Source organism: Bubalus kerabau, chromosome 18, assembly GCF_029407905.1.
Source record: "Bubalus kerabau isolate K-KA32 ecotype Philippines breed swamp buffalo chromosome 18, PCC_UOA_SB_1v2, whole genome shotgun sequence".
NCBI lineage: Eukaryota > Metazoa > Chordata > Mammalia > Artiodactyla > Bovidae > Bubalus > Bubalus kerabau.
The window spans coordinates 37,729,482-37,749,390 of NC_073641.1; the positions used below are offsets into that span (position 1 = coordinate 37,729,482).

Sequence of the window (19,909 nt, forward strand, 5' to 3'; positions counted from 1 at the left end):
GCCACAAGATGCAATGTCAAAATAGTAATTCCCTACTTTGGGGAATGTGATCTTTGAAGAAGAATAACAAGAAGCAAGAAAAATAGCAATAGAACAAATTAATTTTAAAACGTTATTCCTTTGCATAGTAAAATGTGACATTTTTATTTGTAATTATATTGTTAGGATTAGTATTTAAGGCAGAATTGCTTGTAATCAGTCATCCTATGACAGATTATAATGCTATTATTTTGAAATAGTTTAAAGATCACTAAAGATCATAAAACACTACTAATATAAATGTTTCATTTATAAGTTTCTTTTATAGTGTTTCACTTACAACTTGAAGATTTCTGCCCACAGCCTCACAAACAGCTGTGGAAGCTGTGCTCTGCACAGACCAGAATGTGCGTGACACCTGGGAGTTATGCAGGCCCCTTTCCTCCTCTTGTTTTTCTCGCCTATAAACAATGCATTTCAGTTCTTTTAGCTGATTATTTATTGTCTCCATTTTTTCCAGTTAACACACTTATGTTACTCTTCCTTTTTTTTTTTTTTAAGTTTTCAGTTCAGTTCAGTTCAGTCGCTCAGTCATGTCCAACTCTTTGCGATCCCATGAATCGCAGCACGCCAGGCCTCCCTGTCCATCACCAACTCCCAGAGTTCACTCAAACTCACGTCCATCGAGTCGGTGATGCCATCCAGCCATTTCATCCTCTGTCGTCCCCTTCTCCTCCTGCCCCCAATCCCTCCCAGCATCAGAGTCTTTTCCAATGAGTCAACTCTTTGCATGAGGTGGCCAAAGTACTGGAGTTTCAGCTTTAGCATCATTCCTTCCAAAGAACACCCAGGACTGATCTCCTTTAGAATGGACTGGTTGGATCTCCTTGCAGTCCAAGGAACTCTCAAGAGTCTTCTCCAACACCACAGTTCAAAAGCATCAATTCTTCGGCTCTCAGCTTTCTTCACAGTCCAACTCTCACATCCATACATGACTACTGGAAAAACCATAACCTTGACTAGATGGACCTTTGTTGGCAAAGTAATGTCTCTGCTTTTGAATATGCTATCTAGGTTGGTCATAACTTTCCTTCCAAGGAATAAGCGTCTTTTAATTTCATGGCTGCATTCACCATCTGCAGTGATTTTGGAGCCCAAAAAAATAAAGTCTGACACTGTTTCCACTGTTTCCCCATCTATTTCCCATGAAGTGATGGGACCAGATGTCATGACCTTAGTTTTCTGAATGTTGAGCTTTAAGCCAACTTTTTCACTCTCCACTTTCACTTTCATCAAGAGGCTCTTTAGTTCCTCTTCACTTTCTGCCATAAGAGTGGTGTCATCTGCATAACTGAGGTTATTGATATTTCTCCCGGCAATCTTGATTCCAGCTTGTGCTTCTTCCAGCCCAGAATTTCTCGTTTTAAGTTTTAAGCACTGTTTTATTAACTTCCCACAATGAAAGATAAGAATTTAATCACTTCTCACTTTCCCAGCCACAGACGCACTCTCCCATGCATATGCACTTACATGTGTGCTCATGCTCTTTCCACTTCCTGTTTTTCCAATATCATTCTGTTATAATTTTTGGTAGGCCAGTAATCATTACTTGTGTTATGATTATATAAACACTATTCATAACTGAACCAAGTACTGTATACTGGTCTTAACTTTTCCTTTTTGGGAGAGGGTACATCTTTTCATATTGTCTTATGTTTTTAGTTTTACTTGTCTGCTTCATCAATTCTAAATTCTTTCTGGGTTGTATAAATCTGTCGAAATGTTCAAGCACATTAATATTTTATCAGTTTTGCCTTTGTGAATAAATCTCTCTGAGGGCCTTCTGACTTACTTCCCAACCTTTGTCGTATAAGAGTTCACATGGATGCTGCCAATATTTGTAAAGCACAGAGTGTGATAAATAGCTAAGTATTCTCATGGCCAGAGGTTTCTCAGAAGCTCCAGAAGCCTCCACGTGTAGTAGCCAACCCTTGGTTTGAAGAGATTAATGCCTGAGCATGCCTGTAACCTATTCAGGACAAACCTCTATGTGTTTCAACACATTTGTTAGAAAGCTATGGTTCATCCTCATCCAGAGGATTCCTTTTTTATTTTTCTTATGATGGACTCTCTTTTTCCTGAATTCCTTGTCTTCATCTTACTTTCTCATTTTGGTAGAAGCTTAAATTTATTTGCTATTTATTGTTGATACCCTGCTAACTGCAGGTAGCTTGCAAGTATATTTTATTTAAAAAATTTAAATTAGTTTTCAACAAAATTAAAAGACTGTCAATTCCAAATGTTGAAAAGATCCAGAACAATCAAAATTTTCATACCCTTATGGTAGGAATGTAAAATGCTACTTGGTAAAAACATTGAGACTCGACATTTCTGACAATGTCTTTATTCTACGTTCACTCATGATTGCTAGTTTAGCTGGTTCTAGGTTGGGAAATTTTCTCAAGATTCTGAAGCCATTGTTCTACTATTTGTTTCTTATTATGGATTTATCTTCATCTGTTGCAGTGGACATTCATTAGGCCCCTTTCAGTCTGAAAACACATGCCTGTCAGCTTGGGATATTTTCATATTTTATGTCTTTGATTTCCTCTGTTTTCTCTTTTTTTCCTTAGAATTTCTGTTCTTTAGAGACTGGACCTTTCTAACCTTTTCTCTAATTCTCTTAGTATTCTTACATCAGTATTAAGACTTCTTAGCATTCTTAGCATCAGTATCTTATTTTCTGAGCAATTTTTCCTAAACTTTATCTTGTGCTTTTGAAGTTTTTATTAATACACTTTTTAATATACAAGAGATCCCATTTTTATTTTTAGTCATTAAAAAAAATTTTTTTTATCATGTTCTTTCATAATGCAGTATCTTTTCTTTGAGGATATCAGATTTCAATTTTTTTATTTTTCTTTTCTATGCAGTCTGTTTTTTCAAGCTACTTTTTTCTTTATTTTGAACTTTGACTTTCATATTATAACTTTTTCTCACTTTCTGGTCATTCTGATTGCTGCTCTTATTTAAATGAGAGTCTTAAAAAATAAAGCAAGTCTAACTGGAACTTCTTTTTGCCTGGGTGGGACTTGTTGACTAGTGCTTCATTATACTTGTTTAGGATGGACTGTCAGGCTGTAAAAATCTTAATATTATTTTAGGTTTTTATCTTGACCTGTTCAAATACTCCTTAGAAAAGTTTGTTTAGACTCTTAACCTAGTGAATATGTACTTGGCTGTCAGAATCCTGGGTGCTGAGTAGGGGAGGAAGGGAGGAAGGGAGGAGTGCCCCAGCCTTTAGAATGCATAGTTAGCAGTCTCCCTGTTTTTAGTATGGTATTCCCCATTGTTAGTTCTTCTTAGGGTTATTAAATTCAGAGGAATTTTATTTCACTTTTACAAAGGGTTAATCTTCATTCTTTAGCCACGGTTAAGAATAGTCTTTTGGTAGAACAAAATGTGGAAGGGGATTTGAGTGCCAAATATATCTTCAAATACCTTTTAGTCAGGCTACCAGTTTGGCACCTTACCTGCACTGTGCATTTCCAGGATAACCTAGTACAACCCGTTCCTGAGCCCTGTGACCTTTTTATGATTGAAATCATGTTTCTGACTTTCTCACTGGAGGCTTAAGATTCGCTCTTCTCAAGTCTTCTGAGTCAGTTACCTTTGCCCATCTATTTTCCAGTGTCCAAAATCTTACTGGTGTTGTTTTTTCAATTTTTTGCCCATGTGCATCTGTGCCTTTTTTTTTAAATCTTATACTGTTGTTAGAGGAAGTTCATGAAATAAAGAGAAGGAAATACATTTATTTAATCTGTTATTTTAAACCAGAAGTCCTAAGGTTACTTTTAGTATATCTTCATGTATTTGATTAAAATCTTCCCCATTTTCCACAACTGAAATTAAAATTTTTATATTATTATAAATTGCATATTTAAAAGTAAAATTTGAAATGTATGGTGCTTTTATAAAAAATATATCTAATCTACAGTAATAGTTTATTTTGTAGAAATGCTCTTCTCTTTCTGATTTTAACTCTTGGAGATAAAAATCTGTTAACAGTTTTTTTCTATGAGAAATGGAGACCATTTTAGGCAATGGTGTATTTTCTCATGAAGTGTATTGCTGCTGCTGCTACTGCTAAGTCGCTTCAGTCGTGTCCGACTCTGTGCGACCCCATAGACGGCAGCCCACCAGGCTCCCCCGTCTCTGGGATTCTCCAGGCAAGAACACTGGAGTGGGTTGTCATTTCCTTCTCCAATGCATGAAAGTGAAAAGTGAAAGTGAAGTCGCTCGGTTGTCTGACTCCTAGCGACCCCATGGACTGCAGCACACCAGGTTCCTCTGTCCATGGGATTTTCCAGGCAAGAGTACTGGAGTGGGTGTTTTATAATATTAACATCAGTATAAAAAGAAGTAGGCCCTAAAGTTGAAGAAGTAAACATAAGTGAATACTGTTACTCCAACTCTCCTTAATATGTTATAGAAAAAGTTTTACTTACTTTGCTGGTAATTGTATACAGTCTGTTTTTTAACCGTAAAGGAAAGCCGAACATACTATTTGAAAATAGAGTTTTTGTTTGTGTTTACTTTGTAGGTGACCTATAGCACAACTCTGAATGGCAGAGATACAATTCATCATTGGAACTGGACTTCAGACATGCCCCTGGAGTGTGCCATTCACTATGTGGGAATTAGATGCTACATTGACGATCCTCAGTTCTCTGGTCACAAAGAGTGGAGTGACTGGAGCCTACTGAAGAACATCTCCTGTAAGTGCATATTTAAAAATTTTTGTTTCAGATGAATTAGATTAGTCTTGCTTAAGGGTAGGGCTGAGTTTAAGCTTTTAGTTCTCAACCCCATTTGGATGCATGAGGGTCACCTAGGGATCTTCCAAGTCTTCCATCCCAGAACATTTTGATTCAAAACTCTGAGGCTTCAGAAACCTGTTTTTTTAAAAGAACATTCTGAGGGATTGGATAAATGTCCAGGTTTAAAAATCAGTTTGAATCAGCATTAAAGAACATTTAAGATTTTTAAGTAATGATATCAAGTCCATATTTTTAAAAATTAGCTCCCAATTTCTTGCCCGTAGAGCAGACCCCTGTGAGCTGCAGGGTTATTGCAGAGAACATGGGAATCTGCAAATTTACCCCAAATCATCTGTACATTGACCAAAACTCATATGCAGGCATAATGTTGGCAGTGTGAGAAAGGGCCTGGAATACTGTTGACAGTAAAATGAAGTCCTTTAAAAGGCTGGTGATCATTGTGGATTATTCACTCTAGTGACAGTATGGAGAAATGGCCAGAGGAAGGAGGGACTAGGAGCAAGCAGATTAATAAGAATCTTGTAGTTCAGCGAAAGACAAGTATAAAGTAGGACAGCTGGGTTTAGAAATAAAAAGGGGGAGAGGTATGAAAACACTGAAAAGACAGAATTAGTGACTGTGTATTTGGTAGGGGAGAAATAGAGTCAAAAAAGGCTGTTGGTTGGGGCATCTTGGTATCTTGTGATTCTGCCCAATGAGACAGAACAATATGAACAAACTGGGTAGGAAAGATAAATTTCATTTTAACGTGTTGAGTGTTAAGTTTGAGGTAGCTGTGAAGTGTCTGGGAGCAACTTCTTATTGACAGTTGGGAATACAAGTTCAGCCTTCAGGTGATTAGTTGACACTGGAGTTATCTAGTTGATCCCTGAACAACTGGAGGTTAGGGGCTCTGACCCTCCGTGTAATGGAAAGTCCATATATAATTTACATTTGGCCTCTGCACCCGTGGAACCCCCATATCTGTGGTTTCACACCCAAAGATTCAACCAACCACAAATCCTGTCATATTTACTATTGAAAAAAATCCATGTATAAGTGAACCCAGGCAGTTCAAACTTGTATTGTTCAAGGGTCAACTGTGTATTTGAGAATCATTAATATACGTGATGTGAAATTGTTTAAATCTTGGTGGCTAACGTAACTCAAGGAAAGGGCCATGAAGACCAAGGACAGATCCCTTAGAAGCTGGTATGAGGAGGGATGATGGAAGAAAGAGGCCAGCAAAGCAAATAGCAGCCAGAGGGTTAAGAGTAGCAAAAGTCAGTAGTCTACACCCCAAGAGAGAGGGGAATTCTGAAAAGGAAGACTTTAGGTGACATACCAAATGCTCTGGAAGTTGAAGGAAAGATTACTAAGAAGTGGCCATATGATTGAGCAGCTGGGCCATGGAACCATTTTAGTAAGTATCAGAGTACAAGCCAGATTGCAGGAGATTAAAGAGTGAGTAGGTAGAAAGGAGACTAGAGATACTTTTCTTAAATTGGCTACTTAGGAAAATAAAAACAAAGGGGTGCTTCTATTAACATATAGCAAGTTGGGCTTTTTTTTTTTAAAGTGCTTTTTAGGATGTGGAATACTTAACCATATATGTAGGCTAATGGAAAGTAAGACATATGATCTAAACACAGAGTAATTTCAAAGCAGTGGAATTATTTAACATACAGCTTTTTTTGGTGTGGATTTTTCACATGGTGGATATAAACCTGCTTAATATCAACCTTTGGACTTCTTAGATATTAATATTAACCTGTAACCATATACATTGATCTGCAATCCCTTCCACTCCCCCACTATCACTCCATCATAAATAAATAAAACCACACACATTTTTATTTCTTGTGTATGTCTTGCTCCTTTGAAACCTGGAGGGTGTTCTTTTTCTTTGAGTCACCATTATTTCAAAGTATACCTAACTGTGGTTTATGTACACTGGGCTAATTTATGTAAAAGACTTCTAAAGTATTTATAATTCCTTTTGCTCTTTCTAGTGCCTCCTGATTCTCAGACTAAGGTTTTTCCTCAAGACAAAGTGATACTTGCAGGCTCAGATATAACAGTATGTTGTGTGACTCAAGAACAAGTATTATCAGCACAGATTGGCAGCACACATTGTCCCCTTATCCATCTTGATGGGGAAAATGTTGCAATCAAGATTCGCAATATTTCTGCTTCTGCAAGTAGTGGAACAAATGTGGTTTTCTCAGTAGAAGATAACATATTTGGAACAGTTGTTTTTGCAGGGTGTAAGTATATTACTTTTTTTTTTTTTTTTTTTTAAGAGTTCCTATTAATGTCTTTTGGGTCTTCTTGGAAAGCCTTAATGTTTTTTCTGGGGGATGATTTTCTTCCTTTCTTGTTTTTTTTAATTCTTTGATAAATAACAAAAGAAGGTACCAGCATTTTTGCTTGTTTTCAAGCAAGTTCAGGTGAGTTCTAAGCTTGTTTTTTACATAATTGTATCTGTATAATTTGTGAAAGTGAAAATTGCTCAGCTGTGTCCAACTCTTTGCAACCCCATGGACTATAGCCTGCTAGGCCTCTCTGTCCATAGAATTCTACAGGCCAGAATACTGGAGTAGGTAGCAATTCCCTTCTCCAGGGGATCTTCCCAACCCAGGGATTGAACCCAGGTCTCCTGCATTGCAGGAGGATTCTTTACCATCTGAGCCACCAGGGAAACCCCATATAAGAATATATGTGGTAGTGGTTTAGTCGCTAAGTCATGTCCGATTCTTGTGACCCCATGGACTATAGCCTTCCAGGCTCCTCTGTCCTTGGGGTTCTCCAGGCAAGAATACTGGAATGGGTTGCCATTTCCTTCTTCTGTGGATCTTCCTGATCTAGGGATCGAACCTGGATCTCCTGCATTGTAGGCAGATTCTTTACTGACTGAACTACAAAGGAAGCCCCATAAGAATATATATATATATATATATATATATATATATATAATTTGTAGATATTAAGATTTGAGACATTCAACTGCTAATTTTTAGTTTAAATTCTTAGTTTAAAAATAAATTCTTAGTTAACAGCTTTGTTGAGTCAGGGGCAGTTAGTATGTAATATTTCTTAATCTTCCATTGTTAGGAATTTTTTCATATAAATTAATTTCCCACCTGATTAAAGTATGCCTTTTTATTTAAGGTACCTAAATTAAAGCAATTGTAAGGATTTTGCACAAAATCTTTCAAAAACATAACCTGCACTTCTCTGATGAGAGGATGGTGGCTGGAGGACACGTGGAAGGAAGAATCCCCCCTCACAGTGCTCTATGTACAGTGGACTCTCTGGAATGCAGGAGCATCTTTTAACATGATTATACCTCTGTCCCATGACGCTTCCAAAAGTTGTCGGTGGACTGCCCTACCTAGATGACTTGTGTTACCCATCCACAGATAATTTTGTGTGTAGAGTTTTTCTCTCCCCTCCCTTGTGGTAACTAATGTTAGGAGCACTGATGGTTTTGCCTCCAGCAGTGCTTCTCTTCCACCTCACATTCTGAACTTAAAAGTTCTGAGTGGTCCGAGGATCTCATGAGTAAAGTGTATAAAATGTAGTGAGTAGATTTTGTGATTTTCTTTTGATCACTTGGGCTTCCCTGGTGGCACAGAATGATTTTTCTTTTGCCTTTTTTTTTTTTTTTAATGATTCTCAGTGGTGCTCTACATCAGCTGCTTTCAACCATTTTTTACACTTCCAAAGAAACTTACAATGAATTACATTCAGTTGCTGATAGATTTCCAAGGGAATAACCAGCATTAGGTGCCCTTCTCAGATTGATGGCTGTAACCTTAATTACTTCTTGCCTTCCCAATAAACATTTTGGAATTCAAGTGAGAGTGAGGATACATTCAATTTTAAATTTTACCAATTTAAAAAATTAAGTTTTCTTTCCTAAATGGAATTTTAGGAAATGATTTGCAACATTCCTCACAAATGATCATGAAGTCTAAAGTTAAGAACCAGTGAAGGGAAACTACTTGATAAGTGATACCAAACAGTGAAATATTCATGTAAAAGAATGAGATAAAAATTAAAACTTAAAAGATGATAATATTCACTATTATTTCTGACGATTTTCTAATTTTTATTATAGTGCTAGGGAAAACCTACTTAATTCATAATTTAGCTTTCATTTTTAACATTTGGAGGTTGAAATATTGATCAATACTTGTTAATTCAGGAGCAGCAGTAACCTTCACTTCAGAGAGGTCTTTAGAAACCTGTAACAAGGGCTATGGTGTGAGTTAGGGATCAAGATTCACTTTTCTATCCCTTATGGGTATCCTGTTAACCCATTATTTACTGAAAAAGCTGGAAAGAACTTTAGAATCAGCTTGTTAATTTTCCCTTACACACACATACAGATTCAAGCCTGCCAGGATTTTGATTGATATTACTTTAAATCTGTCAATTTAGGAAGATTTTTATTGTTACAATATTGAGTCTTCCATGAACATGGTATAGCCTTCCATTTATTTAGATTTTGTCTCATTTATTTTAGTGAGATTAGGTCTTTCATATCTTTTTGCAAATTTATTTCTAGGTGTTTGATGTTTTCTGGTGCTATTAAAAATTGATTTTTTAAATTGCATTTTCTATATGCTGCTATATAGAAAGACAGTTGATTTATACCAAGCTTTTACCTAGCTTCAGTTGGTTTTTTTGAAAAGCATTACATTTTAAATACTGCCCTTTCATATTTTTCTCCTTCAATTTTTCCTTCCACTTCTGTCTAGTTTGCTCCTGTTATTTTGGATTTTAAGTATTTCAACTTAAAAAAATCTGCCAAATCCTAAAATAATCAGCATTTTAAATATCCTCAAAATTTTGGGTATTTGAGTTAAATAAAATGACTAAAAGTTTGGCCTTAAGTTTAAAATGGTTTTCAAAATAAATAAGTCAATGTTAGTTTTATTTACCAGTTGTTAAACTTTACTATAAATACTCATTACTTCTCTTAATGTTACCCCAAGTACTTTGAAGGATGTAATGCTTATCTCTGGGGAAAGTATGTGAAATTTTCTAAATCTTGTTTGATAAACTAAGGACTATTTTAAAATGATAGGTTTTTAAAAATAAATTTATCTTTTAGAGTTTTTCAACAAGTAGATAATTGTTTAACAAAAACTTAAGCTCCTTGGAAGATAGTTTAGATAAATATGACAGTAAGGGACTTCTCTGGTGGATAAGAGAAGAGGATAAGAATCAGTCTGCCAGTTCAGGGGATGCGGGTTTGATCCCTGGTCTGGGAAGATTCCACATGCCAAGGAGCAGCTAGGCCCCCTGCGCCACAGCCCCTGAGCCCATGTGCCGTGACTACTGAAGCCCATGGGCCTAGAGCCTCTGCTCCCCAGTGGGAGAGGCCATTGGCGCGAGGAGCCTGTGCACTGCAAGTGAAGACAGCCGCAGGTAGAGGAAGCCCACGCAGCAACAAAGACCCAGTGCAGCCAAAAATTAATAAATTATTTTTAATTCTTAAAAAAAAATGACAGTAGGAAATACCAGTTTCTGTGTATGCTTGGTTAGGTAAGACAGAAATATCACTTTGTGTAATCATTGTCACACTGTAGAATTTTAATTTATCACATTAAGGTCTGTCAAAACAAAGACAACTGTTTTTCTTTTTCTTGTCTTACCCCTACAAAAACAGAATAGTTTCATTAAAAAACAAAAGAGCAGTAGTCACTTTGAATATAGGGAGATGCAGAATTTTACCAAGAATTATTTTGTAAATAATAGTCCTTGTAACTTATTTAAGAACTCTGAAACTTGTAACATGACTTACATTGACTTACAATATGATTTGGTACTTCTTTTCAAGTCACAATATAAAGATGATAGAGGATAATACTTTTAACCTGTAGATTTTTCTGATTGAACTAGTTGCACACAGGTTCCTTTGAGAGATTTGATGGACTCTGAAATGGGATTAAGGGAAAAACATGATAGTTGATCTCTTAAGGTTGCTAGGAGGAAGTTTCCGAATGAGCTAATAGTCACTCTTAGATATATTTTAATCCATCATTCCTAATATAATATGAACTCTGACACAACCGATGCTATACAAAGAATGGTAATTGCTGCATCATTCAAAATGCAATAAGCAAATTATTTTATTTTTTAAAAAAATTGTCCAAAATGTAATTAACATTTATAAAATGCAGCATTTTTTAGGGAAGGTATACGTAACGAAAGTAACTGCTTTTTTTTTTCTTATTTTTTAATTAGATCCACCAGACATTCCTCAAAAACTGAACTGTGAGACATATGATTTAAAAGAAATCATTTGCACTTGGAATCCAGGAAGACCAACGTCCTTGGAGGGCCCACGCAGTACAAGTTACACTTTATTTGAAAGGTGAAGGTCTTTGGGAGAGGTTGTCAGACAGTAAGGAGCACACTGGAAGGATGTTAAATGACATAAGGAGATGTTCTATTTCATTTATACAAAAGATATAAAACAAAATATGCTGTAGAAAATTGGGTATATTATAAACACTGTAATTTAAGCACAGTGCAGACTCAATATCTTGTCGTCTTTTTTTAAAAAGCCTAGAAAGAAGAACCTTCAAATATGAACAGAGACTGTCTGGGTAGTGGGAATATGGCTGATTATTTTCTTCTGTTTTTTTGCATTGTATATATTTTTTTCCCTGAGTAGGTAATATATCTACACTTGGAAATATAAGCCTTTTTGGAAAAACTACTTGAAATTTACTCATCCTTTTTTTTCTGTAATATATCTCTTGCCATTTTGAAACTATTTTAATATTCCTTGATATTCTCTTTTTCAGTTTTTCAGGAAAATATGTTAGATTTAACGGAGATGAAGTGTCTGCAAATGAAAACTACCAGTTATTCTTTCAAATACTTTCAAATCAAGAAATACACAATTTTACATTGAATGCTCAAAATCTTCTGGGTCAGACAGAATCAACCCTTTTAGTTAACATAACTGAAAAAGGTAAGTTGCTGCATAAACCAGGGTCTGAAAAATAACTTTAGAAGTGGTAAAATGTCTTGAGGTTAATGAAAAGTGCTTCTAGGGATTTCTTTTTTTTTTTACTGATTATTTCCTTTATAGTTACTTAGTATTCATTTTTAAAATTTCATTTAAAAATCTTTAAAATTTAAATTTCAAGTTTCACTATTTTATTGAATTCAAATAAAAATTTGAATTAGTTTCATAGAAATTGTAAGTGGCTTTATCTAATAATTTTTGATTCCTGAAAATATTTTTGCCCAATTTTTTAAAAACTTTTTATTTTGAAATAATTGTAGACTCAGGGGTGTTTGCAAAAATAATAGAGTCCTCCTTCCAACTTTCTCAGTAGTATCATCTTACGGAACTGCACTTCAGTTAGGCAGTTGACCCTCCTGGTTCAATACTGAACCCGACTACTGACCTTGCTCTGTTTTCAGCAGTTTTTATGCATTTGATTGTGTGTGGTATGCGTGTAGCTTTGTGCAGTCAGATCCATGTATAGATTCGTGTAACCCACAGTACAGTTAAGATACGGAACTGTTCTATCACCCCAAAGGAACTGCCTCTTGCTGTCACTTTAGCAACCCCACCAACACACACATGAATCTCTGTCCCTGGAAAACAGCTAATCAGTTCTTCATGTCTGTTGTTTTGTCATAGGGGAATGTGTGTAAATGGAGTCATACACTGTGTGACTATGTGTGCTCCTTTGTGCTTGTTTCTGACTCTTTGCAACCCCATGAACTCTATCTAGCCTGCCAGGCTCCTCTGTCCATGGGATTCTCCAAGCAAGAATACTGGAGTGGGTTGCCATTTCCTCCTCCAGGGGATCTTCCTCACCCAGGGATCAAACTGTGTCTTTTGCATCTCCTGCATTGGCAGACATATTCTTTACTACTGCCCACAGGAAGTTGGCATTTTTACTAAGGATGATGTCTTTGATATCCATCCACGTAGTTTTATGTATCAGTAAATAGTTTGTTCCATTTTACTACTGATGATTTCTGAATTTTTACCAACCCTATTAATATATAGATCAAATAGAAATAAAAGAGGTCAGTCTTTTTGGCATTCATTCCTGTGGTCTTTCCACATGTATCAACTGAGACCAGCTCTGCAATATACGGAGCAGTAGCATAGAAGACTTCTCTTAGAGACCGTCAGGGGCTAAGGGCTTAAACCATTTGCATTAGAAGACAGAGTAGTAGATGGTCCTGTTGCCTTACTTCATTATTTCTTGATTTTTTTCCCCTAAGATCAGAAAGGCTACATTTTATATTTGAGTGGCAGTTTTGTATGTATTTATCTGCCCTCTGCCATTTCAACCCTGTCTTTCCCATGATTCTTTCCTATCACTCAAATTGGTGTATGCAGTATAACCAATATAGTATGTGTTTGCTTCACTGTGCCTTTGTTCTTGCCAGGACTCCAGCCTGAAATGCTTTTCTGTAGTAGTTTAGCCAGTTTCCTTTGGTTTATCCTCTAAGGCTCATCTTAAGTCCCATCTTTCACTGTACATCTGCACTTACTTACAGCCAAATTCCAGTATCTGTTAATATCTGTACCACACGTTGGACTTACTGTATATACTCTTGTTGATTTTCTTTCTTTCTGTTTGTCATTCCTCAAGCAAAGGAGGGGTTCCTTAAAGGTAGAGACTACCTTTTAGTATTTCTGGGGCTAACTGAGCAACCTTGAGCATGAATGGTTCTTAAGCAATGCTGGCCTGGTGTCAGGCCATAAATGTGAGGTTTGTCTTCCACAAACACTGGGTGGAACATTGTTGATCAGCACTAATAACACACCTCCTGTTTTTTGTTTTCTTTGGCTCTCATTTGTCATATTAGAAAAGAACTTTTAAAGTAATTTTTGAAAATTATATTTACAGTTCATCCCCGTATTCCTACTTCACTCAAAGTGAAGGATATTAATTCAACAGCTGTGATACTTTCCTGGCATTTACCGGGCAACTTTACAAAAATTAAACTGTTATGTCAAATTGAAATTAATAAAACTAACTCAGAGCATGAATTGGTGAGTAAGATTCTCCTCTAAACTTCCTTTGACATTATTTTGGATAAAATACGTAGTTTTCAGAAAGAATTAAGTAAATTCACATGTATAAGCTCTCAGATTACTTATTATAGAGGTTTCCTAAGAGCCATTATAAATATATATATGTGTGTGTGTATACATACACATATCATAACAGTATTGCATTTAGCACTTAAAAACAATTGTAGTACTAGGTATTATAGAATATAAGTATAACTTCTGCTACTCAGAATGTGTCAGATCTAGTATAGTCCCTGGCATGTAACTGGCACTCAATAAATTTGTGAATGAATGAGTAGTTTTTGCTGTAGCCTTTGTTTTAGTTAATGGACTAATCAGCAGCAGAGAGATGATGTGGTATTTAAAACTGCTAAGTGCAGCAATGGGAGCAAGTTATAATTGGTCATTATAAGTCAAAACATGACTTTTTAATACATTTTAAATACTTAAGTTGACTTTTATGCTGCACCATCTTGTAATTTGGGGTAGATCTAAAATAAATGACATTCTACTTAAATAGTTATTTGGAAATGTACTGATAATTTCTAAAAAATCAGTCAAACTGCAGAATGTAACACAGAAAGTTCCTTTGCAATAAGTAATTGTGAACTCAGAGACTTTCCGGAGGCATGCAGATCCTCAAATTTGTTTCATATTGCTTCATCTTAATTTTATTTGGTTTAAATATTTATTGGATATTCTACATGTTTTAACACTGCACTAGAGGTTCTAAGTGCCGTAAATGATGCTTGCCTCCAATAAGTTTCCAAATATCTGAATAATGTATTTAATACTCAAGGTCATCTTAGATTACTAAATTATATTAAGGTATATTGCATCACCATTAACCATAGACAGAATATCATCATCTCTGCATAATTTAATTGACCATTATTACTTAGATTCAACATTTGGATTAAAAATATACTTTAATTTTTTTGCTATTGCAGAACATAATTTCACTGATTTTGAATTTTATATAAGAATTAAAATATAGTAGATGAACTGTCTTTGGTTTTATAGAGGTAAAGTCTTAGGACATTCAGTCAATTTATGTTGCAAATTTGGGAGGCTTTCTTCTAAAAAATATATATATATGTATATTTATTCATATACACATGATATTACATATGTAATATATATGTTTGTTTTCTAATAGTGGAATGTCACAATGAGGGGGGTAGAAAGTTCAAATTATCTTACTACTGTGGACAAGTTAAATCCATATACCATATATACTTTTCGGATTCGTTGTTCTACTGACCCTTTCTGGAAATGGAGCAAATGGAGCAATGAAAAACAGTGTTTAACCACAGAAGCCAGTAAGTTAACAGAATGATTTATGGCTAATTATTACTATGGATCCTGAAATTTTATACCTTTTTTTTTTTTTTAACGAAAATGTCACCAGAGTGACTAAAAGTAGGAGAATGTTTAGATAAATTGTGTAATTATTTAATACCTACTAGTAAAATACCATACAAAGATTTTAAATGATGAGTTTTAGTTTCGTGATAATACGAAAAAATATTTGGCTTATGTTATGTGAAACGGCTAAGCTACCTTATCCACAATATGATTATAACTATTAGGATGATACATAGGAAACCAAACTTGAAATTTAGTAATATTATGGGGTGGTTTTTCTCACACTTTTTCCTCCTATTCCTGGTATTTTAATTATAATAATCTATTTATAGTGTTTCTTTATTGAAAGCAATTATTAATAAAGCTAATTTGGTAAAATATTGTGACTTAGGCCTAAGGATGGTCAGGACTACAAGTTCTTGAACTTTAGTTTCTGTGGTACACCCAAATCAAAATATCTATAAAATCAGGTAACTGGTTTTCCGAGTATGATAATGTCTAAAGACAGAATGAGATTCTATTCTTGATTAATCCAGATATCAACTTTCAGACAAACAGCAAAACTTTAGAAATAGGTGTAATTTTCAGAAATTATTCAATAAAAGATAGCAAAAGATTTATTTGCACTGTATAATATAGGGAATATCAAACTTCTTCCAAAAAATGTAATGTGTGTTAGTCGCTCAGTCATGTCCAAGTCTTTGCGACCCCGTGGACTATAGCTGGCCAGCCTCCTCTGTCCATATTCCCAGGCAGGAGTACTGGAGTGGGTTGTCATTCCCTTCCCCAGGGGATCTTCCTGACCCAGGGGTTGAACCCAGGTCCCTGACATGGCAGGCAGATTCTTTATTGTTTGAACCATGGGGGAAGCAATAAGCAGAGAAACAGTAAGACAAAAACTGTTAGGTATTAACCCAGATTTTGCCTCTTCACATGAAGACGAGCGAGATGAGAGGATCTTTACAACGCATCCAAGAAGCACTTGGATCCTGCTTGAGTCCCGAGAGAGGGTGTACTAGTTATCTGTTGCTGTGACAAGTTACCCAGAGCTCAGTGGCTGAAAACTGCAGGCATTTGTTATCTCACAGTGTCTTTGGATAGGAAATTCAGGAGCAGCTTAGCCGAGTGGCTCCGACTTAGAGTTTCTTAGGAGGCTACAATCAAGATGTGAGTGGGGGCTGCGGGCTTGACTGGGTCTGGAGGATTGGCTTTCAGGGTGGTTCACTCACATGGCTGTTGGCACGAGGTCTGCATTCCCCACCATGCGGGCCTCTCCGTAGGGCTGCTGGAGTGTCCTCACATGGCAGCCAGCAGCACCCAGATTTAGTGATCAAAGAGAAAACAAGGCAGCTTCCACAATGTCTTTATGTCCTAGTCTCAGAAGGAACATACATCACGTCTACTGTACCCTACTGGCCGCACAGGCCAACCCTGATACACTGGAGGAGGGACCACCACACTGAATGTCAGGGGCCGTGACCAGCATCATTGGTCCTTTTGGAAACTAGTTACCACAGGAGCTTTTGCCTTAGTTGATGACCTCTTCTTGCCAAGAGAAAACACTTTATTTACACCTCATTGAATAAAGGTGTTTAATTCACTTAAGAAATACTTATAAGTATCCACCATGTGTCAGGAATCATCTAGTTACTAGGAATATAGCAGTGAATAAAACAGCACTCTCTGCCCATGGAGTGTAGAGGATAGAGTATTAGAAATGAGTTTTTAAACTACATATATAATAGTGTATTTTGGGTGGCAATGAGTGCCATGGAAAAAAATAAAAACTAGAGGTCTAGGGAATGAAGGCCAAGTGGTTGGGGAGAGGGGGTGCAATTTTAAATAAGGTAGCTGGGAAAGACTTCACTAATAAGCTAACACTTTATCTGAGATACAAAGGAGGTGGGGAAGGAAGCTACATAGTTAATTCAGAGAAGGAAAGTTCTAGTCAGAGGAAGAGAGAACACAGAAAGTGCAGAAAGACTAGAGTAAGTGTCCTCTGCATGTTTTAGGAACAGTCAGGAAGCTGACCTGTAGCCAGAGCCGGCTTGAATAAAGGGAGGTTGGAGGATGTGACGGAGAAGGCAATGGCACCCCACTCCAGTACTCTTGCCTGGAAAATTCCATGGATGGAGGAGCCTGGTAGGCTACAGTCCATGGGGTCGCCAAGAGTCAGACACGACTGAGCAACTTCACTTTCACTTTTCACTTTCATGCATTGGAGAAGGATATGGCAACCCACTCCAGTGTTCTTGTCTGGAGAATCCCAGGGACGGGAAGCCTGGTGGGCTGCCGTCTATGGGGTCGCACAGAGTCAGACACGACTGAAGCGACTTAGCAGCAGCAGCAGCAGCAGGATGTGAGATGGAGAGGCAGCCCCAATCCGTCTGAGGGATGTGAGGGTGATTTTAACCCATTGTAAGGGACCTTGTGCTTTGCAGATGTTCAGAGCTCAGCTTTTCCATTGCTCCATTTTCTAAGTGGAAAATGACTTAGAAGCACTAACTGCTTCACATTTTTATTGAGAATTTCAATTTTAAACCCTGCCATCCCAATTACTGATCTTATCAACTGACATAGTATGCATCTTCAAATGTTAACTTTTAAATCTCTTTTCTAGTTCCTTCAAAGGGACCAGATATTTGGAGGGAGTGGAGTTCTGATGGAAAGAATCTAATAATATATTGGAAGGTAAATGTCTAATTTTTCCTTGAATATTTAAGTAGCTTTAGTATGCTAAACTACTTAAATTACATATGGTTCTTGGGTTATTAGGGAGCCAGGATTTCCCAGACTGGCTTAGTTGACAGAGAGAATGTAGCCTGGCTTCTAAAACTCCCAGATTCCTCATCACTGCAGACGTACCACAGTCTTTGTAGTGAGGATCTGTCTCAGGTCTAGGCATTCTTCAGTTTGATTTTATGAGACTTATAAAGGACCGAGGATTTCATGAATTCCATCTATCTCACTTTAGTCAGAAATGCAGCCAGAAACCACAAGTTAGAATCCTAAGTATTTATGTTGTATTTTGTCTTCAGTGAATAGGAAACCAATTTTTTATATAGGAAACCAATTTTTTATATCTTATCAGTCAGTATAATTTGTTGTCCCCTAAATAAATTGTGTTAACAGTATAGCAATTATAAAGTTTTACAAAGTTTTCTAAAATTTTAGCTAAAGTATGAATTGCATTATGTTTTACTAGAGCATAAACCTTACTGGAGCAAATGTTTTCATTGCTGATTTATGAAAATCAAAACCACAAACAGTTGTTTTCTACATCAGATTTCATAGGAATAGTTATAACCAGATTCTTTTCAATAGTGCATTTTGTTATTTAAAGTAAACTTTTACAAAAACTTGACATCAGTATAGCTTTGATTAAAGTGAATCTTTGAAGTCTGTGAGGATGTCGTGTACACATTCCATCACTTGGAGGTCGTCTGTATATGACTGTGCATCCCCTCTTATTCTTAATTGGAAAAATCCCTTAGCTACTCTCAGTTGTCTGTCAGATTGTGCAGTAATATACGAATGATTGTACAGATGACTTCAATGTAGAGAGTTTAGGATATTTTTCAGACTAGATGAATGTTTAACCAAGGATTAAAAATATTGAAGCAATTCAGATTCTAACTTCAGTGACTAGTTTATGGTTCTGCCATATTTGGGTGGAAAATTCAGTTGTTTTGGACATGTTGATTATACACAACATGACCACTAGGATGATCGAATATAGTTCAGTAGGCAGTAGTTTGGTGTAAGGCTCTGGAGCTCCGGAGAGGTCTGAGCTAAAGACATAGCTTTGAGTAGCATGTAAATTGATCACTCAGCACACAGTGTACAAAGAAGCCAGGTGTGGAATGGTGGGTGGTGGCGGCATCTGAAGAACCAGCAGGGGAGGAGGATCCAGCAGAGGAGGTTGGGAAGGTTAGAAGGGCAGGAAGACCAGAAGAAAATAGTGTGCAGAAACCAAGGGAATGGGGGTGATAGGTGAAGGAATGGACAGTATCAAATGAAATCCACAGTTCTTGGGATGGTAGCGTGTTCACTGGACCAGGCCATCAGAGAGCTGTCCGGGACCTCTGTGTCTTCAGCAGAGTATTAGTGGCTGGATCAGAGGGTCCTATGCACTCCTATATAAATTGGAGGGATTGTTTGGAAAAGCAGTTTAGATATATAAATAAAGACATTTGAATGTTTATTTCCTTTCCTGTAAGTCCAGATTTGGGACCCCAGATTAAGGAATTAATTCTAACTGGGGAAAAAACTGTGGCACCAAAAGGTTTATTTTATTGTGAAAAAAAATGGCAACAACTTAAATTGTACTTTTTTAAGAAATATTCAGGTAAACTAATAAAAATGCTATATGAAATATAAAGCTGTTAGAAATATATATAACTGTATTATCCAAAAAAAGAGTGTATTGTAGAAAAGTGAAAAAAAAACAGACAATTGTATAGTATGATTGAAACAATTTTAATAAAAGTCTCCATCTAGAAAAACAGCTTGAAGGAAATACCAGAATGTAAGAATATTTAAGAAATGGGAATATGGGAGATTTTTCTTCCAACTTTTTAATATTTTCCACATTTTCTGTAATGAGCAAGTACTACTTTAAAATGAAAAAACAATAACTATTTTAAAAACATGATGCCATACTTTTAATATT

At 36.3% G+C, this 19,909-nt stretch overlaps 1 protein-coding gene across 11 annotated transcripts in view; it reads left to right on the forward strand.

Annotated features, from left to right (window-relative positions):
* Window positions 1-19,909, forward strand: part of LIFR (LIF receptor subunit alpha) — a 125,053-nt gene that overhangs the window by 83,851 nt on the left and 21,293 nt on the right. For all 11 annotated transcript variants that reach the window (XM_055554996.1, XM_055554992.1, XM_055554989.1 and 8 more), the window contains 7 exons: window positions 4,583-4,757; window positions 6,812-7,066; window positions 11,058-11,187; window positions 11,624-11,793; window positions 13,703-13,848; window positions 15,029-15,191; window positions 17,858-17,928. In XM_055554996.1, coding sequence (XP_055410971.1) covers window positions 4,583-4,757; window positions 6,812-7,066; window positions 11,058-11,187; window positions 11,624-11,793; window positions 13,703-13,848; window positions 15,029-15,191; window positions 17,858-17,928 — 1,110 coding nt within the window. The remainder of the gene's footprint in view (window positions 1-4,582; window positions 4,758-6,811; window positions 7,067-11,057; window positions 11,188-11,623; window positions 11,794-13,702; window positions 13,849-15,028; window positions 15,192-17,857; window positions 17,929-19,909) is intronic.